This window comes from Coloeus monedula, assembly GCF_965178545.1.
Source record: "Coloeus monedula genome assembly, chromosome: 7".
Classification (NCBI taxonomy): domain Eukaryota; kingdom Metazoa; phylum Chordata; class Aves; order Passeriformes; family Corvidae; genus Coloeus; species Coloeus monedula.
This window is the reverse complement of record NC_138787.1, coordinates 19,512,279-19,530,293: the sequence shown is the minus strand read 5'-3', so window position 1 is coordinate 19,530,293 and position 18,015 is coordinate 19,512,279. Positions and strand designations below refer to the sequence as shown.

At 40.6% G+C, this 18,015-nt stretch overlaps 1 protein-coding gene across 3 annotated transcripts in view; it reads left to right on the top strand.

Moving 5' to 3' along the window:
* The window catches only part of RAPGEF4 (Rap guanine nucleotide exchange factor 4), a gene marked incomplete at both ends in the record, with an annotated part of 154,149 nt that overhangs the window by 123,080 nt on the left and 13,054 nt on the right, over positions 1–18,015 (top strand). For all 3 annotated transcript variants that reach the window (XM_082284686.1, XM_082284685.1, XM_082284684.1), the window contains 9 exons: positions 963–1,051; positions 1,479–1,509; positions 1,750–1,828; positions 2,998–3,144; positions 5,066–5,163; positions 7,939–8,064; positions 8,521–8,699; positions 15,040–15,130; positions 17,356–17,406. In XM_082284686.1, coding sequence (XP_082140812.1) covers positions 963–1,051; positions 1,479–1,509; positions 1,750–1,828; positions 2,998–3,144; positions 5,066–5,163; positions 7,939–8,064; positions 8,521–8,699; positions 15,040–15,130; positions 17,356–17,406 — 891 coding nt within the window. The remainder of the gene's footprint in view (positions 1–962; positions 1,052–1,478; positions 1,510–1,749; positions 1,829–2,997; positions 3,145–5,065; positions 5,164–7,938; positions 8,065–8,520; positions 8,700–15,039; positions 15,131–17,355; positions 17,407–18,015) is intronic.

Sequence of the window (18,015 nt, the reverse complement as noted above, 5' to 3'; positions counted from 1 at the left end):
GGGCTGTACAGGTTGAACTGGATCGCTGTTTATACCTGCCTGAGTTGTGCCAGGAAGGAGCTGGAGGGCTGCCACTCTACCAAACCAAAAGTCCTTTCCATTTGAATGAAAGCTGTACTCCAGCTATTGGAACTTAAGATCTTTGTCTCCAGAAGCTTTGTAATCTTTGTGGTAGCTGCCCTATCCTTGGATTTCTAAGATAAGATGCACTGCCAATGTCATGTTAAGTGATCATGCCATTCTTATGATATGTTGTGTTTATGGAACAGAATCCCCTATGTTGCTGGCTGAATGAAAGTTCTTGTCCCAAAGAGCTTAAAACTGAATCTAAGATTTAGCAGAGGGGAATAGAGGGGATCTTTAAGAATGGTAGACACCCCACAAGCGCCCATGGGAAAGCTTTTCAAGCTTTCCAAGCTTTGGAGATGACATAGTCTTTCATTTGTCCAGAAGTTAAAGAACAATCATTTGTTGCAAGCACATCGATCCTTCTTTGTGATGGTTTTATATGAATAGATCCAGAAGAGGTTTGGGTAGTGTTGAAAAGTGGGTGATACTGTAGCAGATTAGAGCAGCTGAGAGTCAGTGACTCAGGAGCAATTGAAGCACTGCAGACTACAGCAGCAAAGAATAAAAAACCTGTTATGCTAGATTATTTGTGAACTTTTTAGGCTTTATCTTTGACAGTCTGAAAATGCAGGTTTTACACAAGCAGCCAGTGGTTACAGAGTGAGCTAAGGAGCCTCCTCAGGCTTCCCTTCTGCATGTATAACTCTTGCTTTAAATCAGCTGGAGATAAACAAGTAGAAGTAATAAAGGGTTGGGCCCAGCATGTGTTCCTCTATGCAGATTATCATTCTTTATAATCATTAAGCTATCAGATGTCATCTCATAATCCTCTCTCCTGAGTACTGCTCATTTACCCCTATAGTTATTTAAAGGCTATTCTGTATCATTTACAGGAATTTTATGTATCTGTATCAGATGATACTAGAATGATTGCAGCACTAAAGGAGCAACTTCCAGAGCTAGAGAAAATTGTAAAGCAAATGTAAGCACAGTTTTTGCTTCTTTATTCTCCCTGCCCTTTTTCTCAGTAAATTGATGAAGAAAATTTACTGGTTATAGCTATTAAAAAGCCATTCTGTGAATGACACTCAGTTATATGAAACTGAAAGTTTGCATGCAGGCTTATTTGAATTAATGTCGATGGCCCTCTTTTCCACATCATTTTTGCAAACAGCATACCCTCACTGAGAGGTTGACAGAAGCTTATTTCATGCTTACATGAACTTTGTATAATATTTTTTTCTGCCTTGGTCATAGATTAACTGTGGTATCATCTAGTCTTTTCACATATAAATATGATTATATTCATATTCTAGTTTGACAAGTGGTCCATGTTCTGTAGGTGATTTTGTACACAAAATCTTCCAGGTAATATTTAACTATATATTCTATGCTTTACTTTTTTTTAGTTCTGAAGAACCTAAAGCATCACAAAAGAAGGTAAGAAAATTTATTTGTCCATTTTCTAATGTAAAATCTTAAGCCCAGAAAATTCATAAGCATCTTCTCCTTAGTAGTCATGGATATACTAAATACCCACATTGAGAGATAGCTTTTAACATTGTCAAATTTTGCATTGCTACTCTTTTTCCTGCCATTGATAAGAGATCTATTGTAGTTCATGTATACCTCATAATGTTTCTTCTTGCATTAATGTGAATCTCAATGATTCATTTTCAGCACAAAGTTCTTCTGCAGCTGTTCAACACAAGTGATGACAGAGCACAGAAACGCCAGCCTATCAGGGGCAGCGATGAAGGTGAGTTCCTTCTCTGCAAAGTTTTCTTGAGCCACTGACATCTGCATAAATTTGTCTGTCTCAAAAAAATGGTCTAAAAATAAATGAAAGTACCTACCTAGAATTTTGAAGCCTGGCCTGAAGCAAACTGTCTTTGCTTTTGCTAGCCCAGTATTCTCCATCATTGATTTGAGGTGCTCCTGGTTTTTTCCCTTAGTTACTTGTGCTATCAACACTGCTTCCTCAGAGGAACATGTAAAAACCTTTAAAATAAGGAATGAACAAAACAGGCAAGAACCAATACGACAGTGTACTGCAGGTAATGGCTGTGCAATGAAGAGTGGGAGCTGTCGGTCATGTTTGAGCCTCTGTCTCCCCTGTGTAGTTTGAGCTACCATGTACAGCTGTTCCTTTGCAGGGTGGGAGTGGAGCAGATAATCATGCCATGGATCATGGATCTAGAATCCAAGAACCTAGGCACACAGCCTAAAAACCAGAATCAGCTGGTTTGCCCTATTGCTGTTGTTTGATTCTCTGAAGAGATTAAGGTAAAATTTACAGCAGCATATCAGAATGTCATTTTCAGATTACTGATAAGGTTGTTTTAATGGTTGTTTTGTGGAACTTCATCACCTAAAACAGCTGCTTCTTCAATGTTTGATATTAAAAGACAGCTCTTGCTAATGAACAACAGTAAAAACAAGGCAACAAAATGCAAGCTCATGTAGCTGACAAAGCTGGTGGCATAAATCAGACCAACAGAAGAACCACGTCAAAAGCTGGAACTAACTTCATATGAACAGCAGACATCCTGCCATGCATGCAGCTTCTGTTGTCCATAGCAGTGTTTCTTCTAGGCCTACAAAGAGGAAAACAGTTCCAGCTGCCAGGGAAATGCTAGCTCTTGTGTCTGTCTGGACAGGCAGTAATGGCTCCTTTCGTATGGCTGCACCTTTCTCATTCATAGGACAGGCAGCTCACTGAACACTGAAAATCCAAATTCCAAAACTCTGGGAAATCAAGGATTTCTATGCTAGAAATTGTAGAGCATCTGAGGAATGGGGAGCTACATAGAGATTTATTGTTGCTTTGTTTCATTTGTGAGGAGTGGTTACTGAAGTGAAAGTAATTTGTAGAGTAAATCTGTGATTTTTACATGTGGAATAAACCCTGCGATGTTTTTTCTTTAGTTCTGTTTAAGGTGTACTGCATAGACCAAACCTACACCACTATCCGGGTGCCAGTGTCTTCTTCTGTGAAGGAAGTGATCAGTGCAGTAGCAGACAAGCTGGGCTCTGGAGAAGGCCTCATCATAGTGAAGATGAGTTCAGGAGGAGGTACTGTACTTGCATCATCTTAAACACTCAGTTAAGGTGAAGCAGAGTTTTTTGAGGGATTGAAAGACTAGTTCAGTCAAGGTTTTATACCCATGTGCATGTTCAGCTAGTACACAATCCCTAATTTAGAGGCAAGTCCTTCCTCTACTGCAGGCACAGACTGCAGTTCACATGGGAGATGGGACAAATGGAGAAGCTTGTGTATCGGCATGTTAAAGAGCAGAATTACCCCAATTTTCCTTCACTGTTAGACTTGTAAGAGTTTTTTAATGCCAGAAATAGAAGGTAAGCACGGATAAATTGTGTGTGCTATAAAATGTATATGTGCTAGACTCAGGGATCAGTAACATCAGAAAACACTGCAGTGCAAACATTCTGGCAGTGGTCACTACCATTTTGGCTGCTCTGTCCATGCAAACCTGTTGGAGAGGATGAAAGTTTGGTAAGAAAGTTTCACAGGTATGTAGGCTTGGCAGAAAGATCTCTGAATGTAGAAACTGGGGATGAGATAGAAATGAAAGCAAGTTTTCATATAGAGTAAAAGATGTTTTGCTGAAACACTGATCACTGAATAACTGAGAAGGCAAAGGTTGGAGATGAGTTGGAAGGAGATTTTTATGATTAGGGCAAAGGTATGTGACCACAAACAAAGACATGTTTTTCACCAAGTAAATAAGTCTCAAGAAGAGCATAAGTAAATAGAAAACATGGTTTTACCAAAAAGAGCTATCGCAGGCAAACAAGAAATGTCGATGTAGCAAGAAGAAGAGAGGTCTGAGAATTTTCCACTGTAAGCTTAAATTGTAACTTACTTACTCTTGTGATTGGGTAATAATGACTGTAATATGGTGATGGTAGTAGTTATGATAGGCTATAGGCAAATGTCAAGGTATTGTGTATGGTGCTTATTGGTTGTTATGTATTAAGATACTCTGCAAAGAAAAGTATATAATGCTTTGTAACTTGAACAGAAAGGGGCTTCAGGTATGCCTACAGCTGGAGCTGGCAGCTGTAGGGCTGGCTCTGCATAGCCACTCCCTGCAATGCTGTAACTTCGCCTATGCAATAAACAGCTTTCAAGAGAGCCGCCTGAAGTGCAGACAGCCTTCGTGAACCTTTCTCCTATACAAACCCCTACAGAGCAACTTCGTGCCAAACCCACTGACCTAGTGTTTGCAGAGGGTCAGGGATCAGGCCTCCCCTATAGGCTGTGGAAATGTGAGAGTAACTGGAGGGTGAATTCTGCTGGGCAGCTGGTGTTGCTCAAGTGCTTTGGTTGAGTATGACTGTGTGGAGACACATAGAGGTAACGAGAGCTATGTTGGAAGGCATTTTTGCAAACAGTAGTACCTGCCAAAAATGGCTCACTTCCTGAGAACTGACACCAGACAGCTTTACGTTTTGCAGATGAAGCAATTTTTTGTTGTCAGATTTGCTGACCACCAGCATATGCTGGAAGAAACTGCTTTGTAAGTTACTTCATTATCTTTTCTTAACCTGTGATGTAATGCTCTTTTAGAAATGTTGTAATGCATTCCATCACCTCCTTAAGCAGTTACAGCTTTCCAGAGCAATTTCTATTAAAAACAGCTCTCCAAATGCTTACACCTCAGCAATGAATGAATGGACTCTCTAATTAGGCTTAATTTTTGCAGGTAGTTTCTAGTGATAGCACCACAGGCTTCTTGACCTGTCTGTACAGTTTGGAACTGGGATTCTAGTTCTGTAGGAGACTGGTTTGGGCTGAGATTATCACATTTATTCAGTAAAGAGGATCTTGTTGTCTTCTATTCTGTACTCTGGACACTGGGTTACTGAGCAAAACTTGTTCCTAGGAGGGTGATCTGTGCAGCTGGTGGGTCAGTCCTGCTGATATATTCTCTCTGTATATAATAAATAATAATTTGTTTCATTTTTACAGAAAAGGTTGTGCTCAAGCCTCACGATGTTTCAGTGTTCACCACTCTCAGTGTTAATGGCCGGCTGTTTGCTTGCCCACGGGATCAGTTCGATTCACTGGTATGTATGTGTGCAGTGCTCAGGAAGGTCAGGGCTCCAGTTTGTTTGAACACTTGGCCCTTTTTGCATTATCCACACTTTAGGTAAAAACTAGTGGAAACATTACAACAAAGGGCTTGTCACACTGCAGTAGGATGAGACCTGAAAATAAAACAAGCTAGTGTTCTAATTTCCTGGACTAGACCAGAAATCCATTCATCTGATCCACATAACAGAACTTGATGGCAGTACTCTCTCTGTCAAGCATTTAGGAAGAGCTGAGTATTGTCACCAAGACTTGCAGTAATTCCTCATTATAGAATTATCTCCTCAAAGGCATAGAGATATATTTTTCAAGACAGGTGTTATAAATTAAAGCATTTGGAAGATTTGATTCCAGCAGTAAATTCCTTAAAATCTTTTCTTTTTCATCCTCACAAAATACTGTGTCAAAATCTGAGATAATTCTAAGTAGAATCACAGAAAATATTCCTGGTAGAAAGTCTGGTTTTTTCTTAGGTAGAATTGCTCATAAGTACTTACAGTTTATACAGTCATTCTAGTGATCTCCATGGGGTCTGCTTTTATAGAGTTTGATTTGACTGTACTTTTTGTTCCTTTTATTTCATTAAAAACAAATGTCATTGCCAAGTCATGTCAGCATGAACTCTATTACTCCTAGCCTTGTTTCAGCCTCCTGTATGCTTTTAACAAGCCACTTAGTATGTATGCCTGATTTCTTTTATGGATATGGTAAAATCTATGCTTTTCTGCTGCTTTCAATTTAGTAACCAGGGAATGCACATCCAGCATATGTAGTTCCATGCAGAGATACCTCTTGTTCAGCTTATTAAATTCTGGTGTTCCCTTAAGGTTAATTAATCCTGCCAAGTAGATACCCTCATGGGGCATGCTACTGTAAAGCAGGGGTGTTGCATCAGTACAGCTGTGCTGGGTACTTATATATGGCTCTGCATTGTCTGTGTACACATAGCTTTGGCAGCAAATTGTCATGGCTTTCTGTGCCTTTTACCTGTGCTATTTACCGTGGATCAAGTACTCAAAATGATGCAGGGAGCTCTGAGATACAGGGCTGCAGTGTGCTAGTTTTCATCATCTAGACTGAATTCAGTAAGAATTAGGGAGGTACATTCAGCACCTTAAAAATAGCCCTCAGCACTGTATAACAAATTACATCCCCTTATCAGCTGCATTTTTTCAAAGACGTGTAAACAAATCAAAAAATGTTGCAACCTTAGCTGCCTCCCAGTTTAATCCTTTCACATTCCAGTTTCTGGCTGCTGCCCTTTCATGAACATTTACCCACATGACATTTGGCAATTCCCATGTGAAAATTGTTCTGGGTAGATGAATTTTCAAATATGCTGTGAGTTTGCATCTAAGTGCTTCTTTCCTAGCCTTGGAAAATATGTGTTTGTTATGGTAACAGCTATGTTGTGTTCATCTCCAAATGGGGGAAAAAAGACATCTTTCAATCTGTAGGCAATTCTCTTTCCACAGATTTCCACAAGTTAGAATTTTCTACACAAAGCTGTTGTACCTTTATTTCATGTGTTGTCATAAACTAAAGAAATTTTGTGTTTGAGCAAATCCCAATTCAAAGCAATCTGCAGTTTTTAATAAGATTAATGGCTGCCCTGGATTTTTTTAGAGAATACATTTCTGCTATTTTTTTTAATTATAGACGAAGCTTTTAAGGTGATAATGTTCGTTATTTAGTTTAGTAATTTTTAATTAGTTTGTGTTATGATGGTAATTGAAAGGAAAGTTTTGCCTAGAGTACAAAGCAAGAATTCATACAGAAATAAAGCTCCTTCATACTATGTGTTACAGAGAAAGTGATTTGATGTATTAACCCACTCAGACCTATTTCTATTGCTAATATATTATTCTTACATAAAAGGGGATTCAGTTAGTGGGCTCATTTTTTATACTGCAGTATCTAAGTATGGTCTGTTAATCTGGCGGACTCCACTGAGTTTGTACTCAGAAAGGAGCCTGTTGACAATTCCATCGTTATGTGTTTAACAAAGGCGGTGAGTTGGGAAACTTGTGTGTGAACTCTGCCGCCCTCTCCTGGGAACAGAGCAAGTGACCCGCGCGTTCACGGGCAGCTCTGCGGGTGTTTCACCCTCCAGTTTGCAAGGGGGTTGGTTGGAAGTATTTTAGCAATATTTGCAATCACGAATTGTGCATCACTGTACTGTCAAAGAGAAGGTATGAGGTTTATTGTATAAACGATCAGAAGATCTTGCAATCACTGCAGATTTCTGAAGCATGCTAGATGTAATAATTCTCATCATTAGAATCAGGAATATGTAAAAGTATTTGGCTTGTCCTTGATGGCCTAGTTATTTGTGTATGTGAAAAAGGAAACGTAGAAGTTTTTTTGAAAGACCTTTGCTCCCAAACAAACACACATGCTTTAGTTAGCACAATGTGTATTATAGATTCAATTTTTAGAACAATGTTAAAAATAACACACTGAGAACAGTCTGGTTTCTTTCCTTACAGTGTCTCTGAAGGGCTTTCAGAATTTTCCTGACTATCCTGTGCATACTGGATACTGATTTTGCACAGGGCTTCTCACTTCCTAATACCTGTCTGTGGTTAAAAGCAAATTTCAGTTCTACTGCAAATGTCAGTTTTACTGTTAGAAACATGATTAGCAAAGTGATCACACGGAAAAAAAAAATTAGAAATATTATGGAAGGAAAGCACCAACCATACGATTTAGCATGTCTAAAATATTTTATAATATTTTTCTGTTTGTAGGCACCATTACCAGAACAGGAAGGACCATCTACTGGTACAGTAGGAACATTTGAACTGATGAGTTCCAAAGACTTAGCACATCAGATGACAGTTTATGACTGGGAGCTCTTCAACTGCGTGCATGAGGTATGAGGATCTGTCTATTCAGCAGGTTAGAATCTGTTAGAAAGTGTTTGATTGTACATTGTAGGTTTCTACATTATTTCCAAAACCTTCTCTAAAAGCTTGATTTTCAAAAATTCTACAATAAAGCCACCTACAAGTTTCGAAAGTATAAGACATTCTTAATTTTATAGGCAAAATAGAAATATAAACTTCTTCTGGACATGTGCTTCTTGTTGAACTACTTTTGTTTGTTTTAATGTATTAAGCTATTTATATATCATCTGTAGTTATGCTTTTACTATGCCTCAGCTATTGTCTACTGGATTTGAAACCTGAATCTTTGTCATCTATGCAGCAATAAATGCAAACTGCAGAGTAAGTTTCAGGCTAGATACTTACCTGGTCATTCTTAGCCTCTTTCCTCTGTCCAAGAAACGCAACCTCAAAAAAAATTCCAAACTGTTTTCTCTTTCCTAGCTGGAATTGATCTATCACACTTTTGGAAGGCACAATTTTAAAAAGACCACAGCAAATCTGGACTTGTTTTTAAGAAGATTCAATGAAATCCAGTTCTGGGTGGTCACCGAGATTTGTCTTTGCTCTCAACTCAGCAAGCGTGTTCAGCTGTTAAAGAAATACATTAAGATAGCAGCCCAGTAAGTATACAATCATATGGGAGCTGGAAGTGAGGTTCAGTATAGTTGGTATGTTTTTATTTTCTACTTTCAGACAGCCACACAGAGTAGAGGTTAAAACATTCTGTATTTGGTCATTCTGTCCATTTTCTTTTAGGGCTGTATAGAACCTTGTTAATATATATTCTTCTTTCCTGTGCTGCTCTCCATTGCTCCTTGATCTGTGATCTCTTAGGGCCATGTTTACACATCAAATTTGTGAGTAAATATATGTCAGTTTATTGGGAGAATCCTTCATTTACTCTTCCATACATTGGTAAATATTAGTATACGAATTAGTAAATATTAACAAAGTTGAGCCTCATTTTCCTGAGAATAGAAATATTTCTGGTGCTGCTCAGGAGAACTGTTCTCAGAATTGTGCCTAGTGGGAAAACCAAGAGGGGAGAGTAAAGAGATGTAGCATGGACATGATGACACTCATATTACTTTTATTCTGTTTGGGATTTGCAGCAAGGTTGCCGATGATACGAAGTGTAGGGTCCTGCACCTGGGGAGGAGTAACCCCAGGCAGCAGCACAGGTTGGGGGCTGACCTACTATGGAGCAGCTCTGCAGAGAGGGACTGAGGCTGTTTGTAGATGACAAGGTGACCATGAGCTGGAAGTGGGCCCTGGGGGCCAGAAGGGCCAGTGGGATCCTGGGTACATCAGGAAGAGTGTGGCCAGCAGATCAAGAGAGGTGTTCCTCCCCCCCTATTCAGCCCAGGTGAGGCCACATCTCGAGTTCTGCCTCCAGTTCTGAGCTCCTCAGTACAAGAGAGACAAGGAGCTACTGGAGAGGGTCCAGTGGGGGCCACAGAGATGATGAGGGGTCTGGAGCATCTCTCATAGGAGGAGAGAGTGCAAGAGCTGGGCCTGTTTAGTCTAGAGAAGAGTAGACTGAGAGGAGATCTCATCCATACATTCAAGTATCTCGAAGGGTGGTGCCAAGAGAATAGTTCCAGACCCTTTTCAGTGGTGCCCAGCAGCAGGATGAGGAGCAAGGGCCTTAAACTAAAACACAATGAGTTTCACCTCAACACGAGGAATAACTTTATGTTGAGAGTGGCAGAGCACTGGAACAGGCTGCCCGGGGAGTTCATGGAGTCTCCCTATCCATAGAGACATTCAAAACCCACCTGGACACATTCCTGTGTCACCTGTCCAGATGTCCCTGCCTTGGAAGGGGGGTAGGACTGGATGATCTCCAGAGGTCCCCTCCAACCCTAATGATTCTATGATTCTGTGGGTTTTTTCTAATACTTTTGTTTTAAAATACAAAATATGAAATGTCCTCTTTTGTTACTAACTTCTGGGTCTGAGGTTGGATAGCAGGCATTCTTGCTGTCTTCCTTTATTCCTATCCAGATTTAAACTGTTTGGAACCTTCATGCCAGAGATGTCAGCCTTAACTCCCTGAAGTCAAGAGCAGGCAGTGACTGACTTCAGAGGGAGCAGGGATATATCCATGCCCTGTATACATAGAGATTTTTATCATTGTTACACTCTCCCTCGCTTTCCAGTTCATGGTGTGTTTATTGCATTCATTGCTGTCTGAATAAACAGTTTGCTGAGGTATGTAGTGTTTGTCTACAGCTCTAGGCATTGTAACTAGAAGCCTTCAGGCAGTTCTACCAACAAGAGATGTTACTTACAGTTAAACCATAGGTTTTAACTTTTTTGCATCATTAAATGGAGTTGTGTATAGGAAGAGATTACTATTGCAACTGTGATGCTGCCCTCCTCTCAGTTAGTAATGGCACATAGCTGAAGTCTGTGTTCACATCAAAATTGGAGATCTGTGTGGCTCCTTCCTCCAGGACACCCTGCTCTGCAAGTACCAGCTTCCTTCTGGGAGCTACTTCGAGCCCTGCGGTTGGATTACAGTTGGTCAAAGCTGAAGGTTTTAAAAACCTAGTGGCGGGCATGCAGGATCGGTTTTATGTTTAGAACAGAGGACAGAATTTACCTCTTTAGTTTCTGAAAATACATGCACCGCGTATTCCATTATCTCACTGCACAGCACGGGAGTGGGAAGCAGCTGCCGGCCTGGCGGGCTGTGCCCAGGAGAGGGCAGTGGCACCCACACAGACGTCGGGGTCTTTCCTAATCGCAGGCATGAAATGGGAAAATGTTGAAATGTGGTCATTAAGAGACAATAGTAATTTCCATAAACACTTGAAATCAAGTATCCTAAAAATTGCAGTTAAATATCTCCTCAATAAACTGCCCTAGCCTGTGAGTTTCTCGGAGTCATGGGTTTAATCTTGCGCTATTTACAACAGCCTGACAACCTCCTGTTTACTTCCATGTTTCTGGTATCACTACAATGCTAAAAATAAATTGCTAAAAGCGGTCTGCTCTGCTGAGTCCTCTTTGTCTCCTAAAAGCAGAGAAATCTGAAGCACAAGATTTTCCTCTGTACAAACCAAGAGGGCAGGTTTAATTGCAGCCGCTGGAAAGGCGCTGGGAAGTTTTGCCAGGCTGCTGCCCTCTGTGCAGTGCTGCCATGGTAACAGCTGCTACACATGCACTAAAACAAACACAAAGTGCACTGAAGTTAGAGGGAAGAAAAAGCCCAGACCTTGAAGCAATATCTTTGAGGAAGTTTTGCCTGTGAAGATCCTTGAGACCTAATGAGAACTTTACCCTGCCTAGAAGTACTAGACTCATTAGAAAAGTGTTCAGGGAGAACAGCTCAGTGCTGCACTATTAATCTTAGGCATGACTGGTGGTAACAAGATGCCTTGCACATACCCATTTTCAAAGGTAACTGCTACTGAGAAGCTTGTTTCAGTTCTGTGGCTTGAGGTGCAGATGCCATTGCAGAAGGCACATCATTTTGTGTCTGCCACCCCATGCACCCTTGATGTGTGCTCCCAGTCTGTGCAGGCAAGCACAAGGCCAAGTGCTGGCTCCAAGTGCTGTGCACATCTGTTGCCAGTTCCAGGAGCCACCGTCTCTTTAGCATCTGCTGGAAGAGGATGTAGAGGTTACCAGGTTCATCTCTTTTCTCCAGCTATTGTAGGAATAAACTTTCAAACAAAGGGGAGAAGTGAACTATATTTCCAACAGTGAGTTCTTCTCATATTAATTGTATTAGAAAGGCCTTCTGGGATGTGCTTGCACATACTCTTATGGTTATCTGCAAACCCAGTTTGTGTATATTTCCTCTTTGCAGATACATTCACAGGTATTTAGAAGCCGTCTTGTGTATCATTGTACTCAGACACTTTCATTCAGTTTCTGAAAAATCATTCTTTCTATACATATGCTTTTGTTATAAGCCCAAGAAGCCTGTGAGAAATTTTTGAAGTGTGTGTTTATAGAGAAAATGCCAAGATGAATATGCTTGTGTAAGTACCAAGAGATTTTAACCACGTACATGTTTGTTTTGGAGACCAGTGTATGTGTGTGTGTGTGTGTGTCTGTGTGTGTGTGTGTTTGCTATTCATCCTAACAGGAAGATTTTTCTGGTAGAGTGCATTCTGTGAGGCAGCGGGACCTCTGCTCTGAGGTGGTGCTTTAGAGGATCCACTTTTTGACATTTTACATGCAGTATATATGCAGTAGAGCCATGCAGCACCATTCCTGCTGCCTTACAGTGATCCTCTGTCTGGAACCAAATTACTTATTGTAGACTCTGTAGAATTTACAGAATATCTGTACATCTAGATGGATTTTAACTGAGACTTTGTCAAATTGTATTGCTTAACAGGGTACTTGGCAAAACATTCCCTTTTAATATGAAGATAGATTCAAATTAAATACTGCAGATACAGTTGCAGCTGCCTACTTTGTTTGAGCACTAGTGCTGTGTGTTACTAATTATTTTACCCTGCCATAATTTATTCCTAATCCTGTCATGTGCTGTGGACAGATATCCCTTTATGGATTTACTTGTGCCTAGGGAAGAGGTTCACTGACAGCCTATCCTGTCTGCTTTTCATCTTTATCTCCCCTCAGATCCACTAATGAGGCACTCCCTGACCTGCACTAGTCAGAGTAAGTTGGTGTAGCTTTAGCATTTCAGTTTATCCTTTCTACCCTTGCTCGCTGTCGCTAATCTGATGTGGGAGAATTTGCATGAGCAGCTCTGCCAGAAGATCTGAGAGGGCAGCAGTCTCCCAACAGACAGACCAGCATATGGGAAAGATCGTTTATTCACATGCTTGGTGTTCACACAGTGCAGACACAAGTGAGGCTAAGATCTAAAGGACTCACCCACTCAACACACCCAAGTGTGGTGAAATGGAGGTACAGAAAGAATAAAATGGTGTGGATGATGGAGAATAGGATGATGTGGCAATTATGGAGTCAGACAGGATGAGATGATTGTACTAATTTTGTCTGAAGCTAAGGATACCTCAGAGGAGCTAAGAGCTTCAATGATGAGTAAAAAAATCTGAGAATCACAGATGTAATCTTGCTAAAGTTTTCTTGGTAAATCACAGAGTCATAGAATAGTTTGGGTTGGATGGGACCATAAAGATCATTGAGTTCCAACTCCCTTGCCATTGGCAGGGACACCTTCCACTAGACCGGGTTGTATAAAGCCCCATCCAACCTGGTCTTGAGCCATTCCAGGAATGGGGCATCCACAGTTTCTCTGGGCAGCCTGTTCAGTGGCTCACCATATCATAGTAAAGAATTTCTTCCTAATACCTAAACCTACCCTCTTTCAGTTTAAAGCCATTCCCCCTTGTCCTGTCCCTCCATGCCCTTGTCCAAAGTTCCTCTCCAGCTTTCTTGTAGGCCCCTTTAGGTACTGGAAGGTGCTCTGAGATCTCCTTTGGAGCTTTCTCCAGGCTGAACAATCCCAGGTCTCTCACAGCAGAGGTGCTCCAGTCCTCTGATCATCTTCATGACCCTGCTTTGTACTCACTCCAGCAGGTCCATGTCCTTCATATATTGGGATCTCAGAGCTGGACACAGTTCTCCAGGTGGGGTCTCACAAGAACAGATGGGGAGAGTCACCTCCCTTGACCTCCTGGCCACGATGCTTTTGATGCTGCTCAGGACATGGTTGACTTTTGGGGCTGCAAGCACACATTACTGGTTCACATTGAGATTCTTGCCAACCAACACACCCAAGTCCTTCTTCATAAGGCTATTCTTAATCCATTCTTCACCGTGTTTGTGGTTGGGATTGCCCCAACTCAAGTGCAGGACCTTGCCCTTGGCCTCATTGAACTTCATGAAGTTGACACAGTCCCACCTCTCAAGTGTGTCAAAGTCCCTCTGGATGGCATCCCTTCTCTCCAGCACATCAACTGCACCACACAGCTTGGTGTCGTCAGCAAATCTGCTGAGGGTGCACTCAAGCCCACCTTCCGTGATACTGACAGAGATGTTAAACCCCAACAGTCTCAATATCAACTCCTAAGGAAAGCCACTCACAGCTGAAGAAACAGAGACTGAGGTGCTGAAATTGGATGTTGGCACAGCAGCTGAGAAAAACAGGAGATTATTTGCAAAAACCTAGTGAGATGCAGATTTGTGAGGCTTTTTTTCACAGGCTTTGTTCTATCTCTTCCCTTCCTATTGAGTCAGTGAGCCACCTGCTGCAGACCCAGCTGAGCAATTGCATTGACTCTTCCCATCAGATTGTATCTACTCCTTCATATGGCACGTTGGATCTTCCATAGTACTCGATTACATGTTCCAGTTTTTCCTGATTGATAGCAAAATCCTTCTTTGCGTTAGAGATGAAGTGTGCCCTGGAGCTCCTTTTGCCCAGCACCTCTTTAATGATGCTGGTAACAAATGGCAGTTCTTTTCCTGAACTAGAAGTCCCAGAATCTATAAGTAATAAAAATCCTATACTGCAGTAGAGGTCACTGGCATGGGGCATCTCTAAACAGCTGATCTTCTCCCTCTGAAAAGACTCATGGCCCTGTAAACTGCCATGAAGATTGCCTGAGAAGAGCTTCAAGCATTCATCAGCTGTTCAGAAGCTGTCAGCAGGTTCTGCAGCAAATGAGGTTATAAACAGTTGTTTACACTGTTTCTGGTATCTCTTGGGACTGAATTGAGCCCAGTTTCAGGACTGTGTTTCTGGGTGAGGAATTGCTTCAAAGACTAGGTCCTTGCAGAAGCTTGCACCCAGTGAAGTAGAAGGGAGGTCATAAGGGAAAGCAGCATTCAGAGTGTGGTGAAGTGCTAGCCCTTGGGTGAAGAGATGTCTGCAGGCATGCTGGCCAAGACTGCCCAAATTCAGTCACTTCTAAACTAGATGCCTGAGTTCGGCTCTCTTAAGGTTTTCATATGTACTGCTCTGACTGATACATACAACTTAAAACCTGGCCCTTTGTGTTTCAGCTGTAAAGAATACAAAAATCTGAATTCCTTTTTTGCTATTATTATGGGACTGAGTAATGTTGCTGTGAGCCGTCTCTCATTGACGTGGGAGGTAAGTCTTTGCTAAAATCCAGTTCCAGGAAGCTTGATGGGGACTTGTACTTTCAGTTAGCAAAAACATGAATTGGGCCTTTATTATTGTTAAAGCTAGATCTACTAATTCAGCTCCTGACCATAGCTAAGGGTGACAATATTTTGTTAGTAAGGCAGTATACTACACCCATGGATGTGCTGCATGCTCACAGGAGTTAACAAGAGTGACAACAGCAGCTTCTGTTGCTGAGCTAAACTGCCCAACAGGATGAGCAAGTTAGCCAGCTAACCTCTTAGATCAGCCCACATCCTCTGTGTGCCTTTACTTTACTGGTGGTTCGGTGAGATCACTCCATTGATAATTCTCTAAAATTCATCCTCTATTTGTACATACTATTTTCTGATCTCAACAGGGACTCTGTTGCCCTGTTAAAATGTGGATTTGTCCTAACCAGTTCTGGTTTTCTCTCTGACATGCATTTCCATGCTTACTGTCAGTTTGGTCTTCATTCTCAGAGCTTCCACCTTTTTCTGTGGCTTTGCTCTTTTGTATATGAGGGTATAAAAAGGGTGCAGTGTCCAGCACGGTGTAACCACTGAGAATATGCTGGTTATCAAAAGCAAAACAGATTTAAATGTGCATGTATTTGTTCATTAGAAATTAAAAATAATTAGCATGACTGAGGTTATTGAAGCAGCTGAGACCAAAATTTGAACACCTTTAAAAATGTGCTCTGAAACAGGAGATCAGACTGACATGTCTGAGAGTACACCAGCCCCTTTTTCAAAAACACATGTGTCATATACAATCAGTGCTACAGGCAACGATTTTCAGTTTCACAGAATAATGACCCTTCATTTCTGGCTGCTAAGAGGAGGTGGGAGAGCTGAGACAGTACAGGACTAGAGAAGAAGAAACTGAATGTATACACTACATACAGCACTCTGAAATGGGCACCAGGTCTGAGCTGGGGGCGGGGCACAGATAATTTGTACATGTGGGGGATTAACTTGAGATCAAGGAAATGTTATCACACTCTGGTTCTGTAGAGCAGTCGGTTTATCAAGAGAATTTCTGCAATTTGATTTTTAGCCAGATATATACAAAAAATATTTTAAGACAAACATACCAAGACCTGATTTCTTCTATATTATCATGCATTTACATTAGTTGCATGCAGAAATTAGATATTTGCAGGTGCAAATGTCCAATTATACCACTTACTTCACAAATACCTAATCTGCATGCATATGCAAACTAGGCACACAGTTGTTGACACACATCATTAAAAATTAGGCCCTTGCTGTGGCACAGTGTAAATAGCTTGCTAGGGTATGCACTCCAAATGTAGAAAGTACTGCAAAAAATCATTTCTGCACTATAAAGTCTCTATTTAATGTTACCCACTGCCAGTAGTAGTCTGAAAAATTCAGCAAATACAGAGAAATTTCTTACGAAAAATAGAAAGCTGACATATCCTAAGTGTACATAAAAAATTACAGCGATCTTTAAAACCAATTTATAACATACCTTATAGTCTTTATAGTAAAGTTATTTAACTGTATAACATAATACGCATGAGGGGGAAAGAAAGTATTTAGGAAAGCCCATCTCATCTCAATAATTGCATGATCAGCTGACCATGATTTATTTGTGTAGGAATTGTGGACTGAAAAAATATTCATTAATTTGTACCCCAGAAAGTGATAGAGGACCTTTGCAGCTGAGCATGTCAAGAATTTAAGCAATAGATGCATCATCAGCATGAGCAAAAAAACCTCCTGGAAGTGCCCAGGCATGGATATGAATGTTTGCAAGGGCAGTTCATCATAGGTGTGAATAATTAAGCTGATCTGCCCCCACACAAGCTGTGTGTAAATTATATTTTCAGATAGGCTATAATCAGCAATGTCCTGAAAGCATTCACATGAATTTCCACTTACATTCTGAATTCAGTGATTGCTATGTGAGCCAAACAAAAATCTGAATCTAAACATCCCAAAGGACTAAATTCAAGTCGGGGTTTAAATCAGGATCCAGGTTTCGTGGCTGGTCCCGTCTCTATTTTTAATCTGGTTGCTAGGAAACATGTTGTATTTTAGATTAGCACATTGTTAGAAATATCTGGCAAAAAAAGAGCACTTTCCTGACTTAGGGCGTTGTGGAAGGAACTAGCATTTACAGTAAAATTACCGCACTGATCGGATTTAATTAAGGTTTGCTATTTTTGTTTTTATTAACAGAAACTCCCAAGCAAGTTCAAGAAGATCTATGCGGAGTTTGAAAGCTTAATGGTGAATAGCTATAGATCCCTTATTCTATGCACAATCTGAGATAATTCAGTTTCTGATTTGAATTCCTTGATTCAGAACATTTTATGTGTCCTTGTTTGACTTTAAGAAGTTTATGATCCCATTTTAGAGCTGCTAAAACAAGTATGTATGACTAATAAATTATACTCTTAGGAACCTACTCTGAGAGAACTTATGTACCACTCAAAGTTAATCTGGGAACTCAGAAAAGCTTTATCACATGTTTTCCAATAGTACATATGGGAAATTCTATTTTTCAACCTGGATTTTTCCAGGCAATACATTTTAGTGTTACAGCTGGAAAAAATATGCAAAACTGGATCTGCAGCTGTAAGGAGGGAGGAAAAATAGGTGGTTTATGAAGAATGTTTTTGTAATCATATCTTACCTCGCTATTTGGCGTGAAAAAATGTTTGTGTTTAGTGGCTGCATTCTCATTGTGTAACCAGTCCAGGAGAATGATAAAAGGTGTCTGAATTTGCAGATGCACTTTCAAAGTCACAGGAAAAAATAATGTTTTTAATAAATGCCATGACATCTAAATGAATGCATATAGTGTCTTGATACATATAATAATACTTACTAGTAATT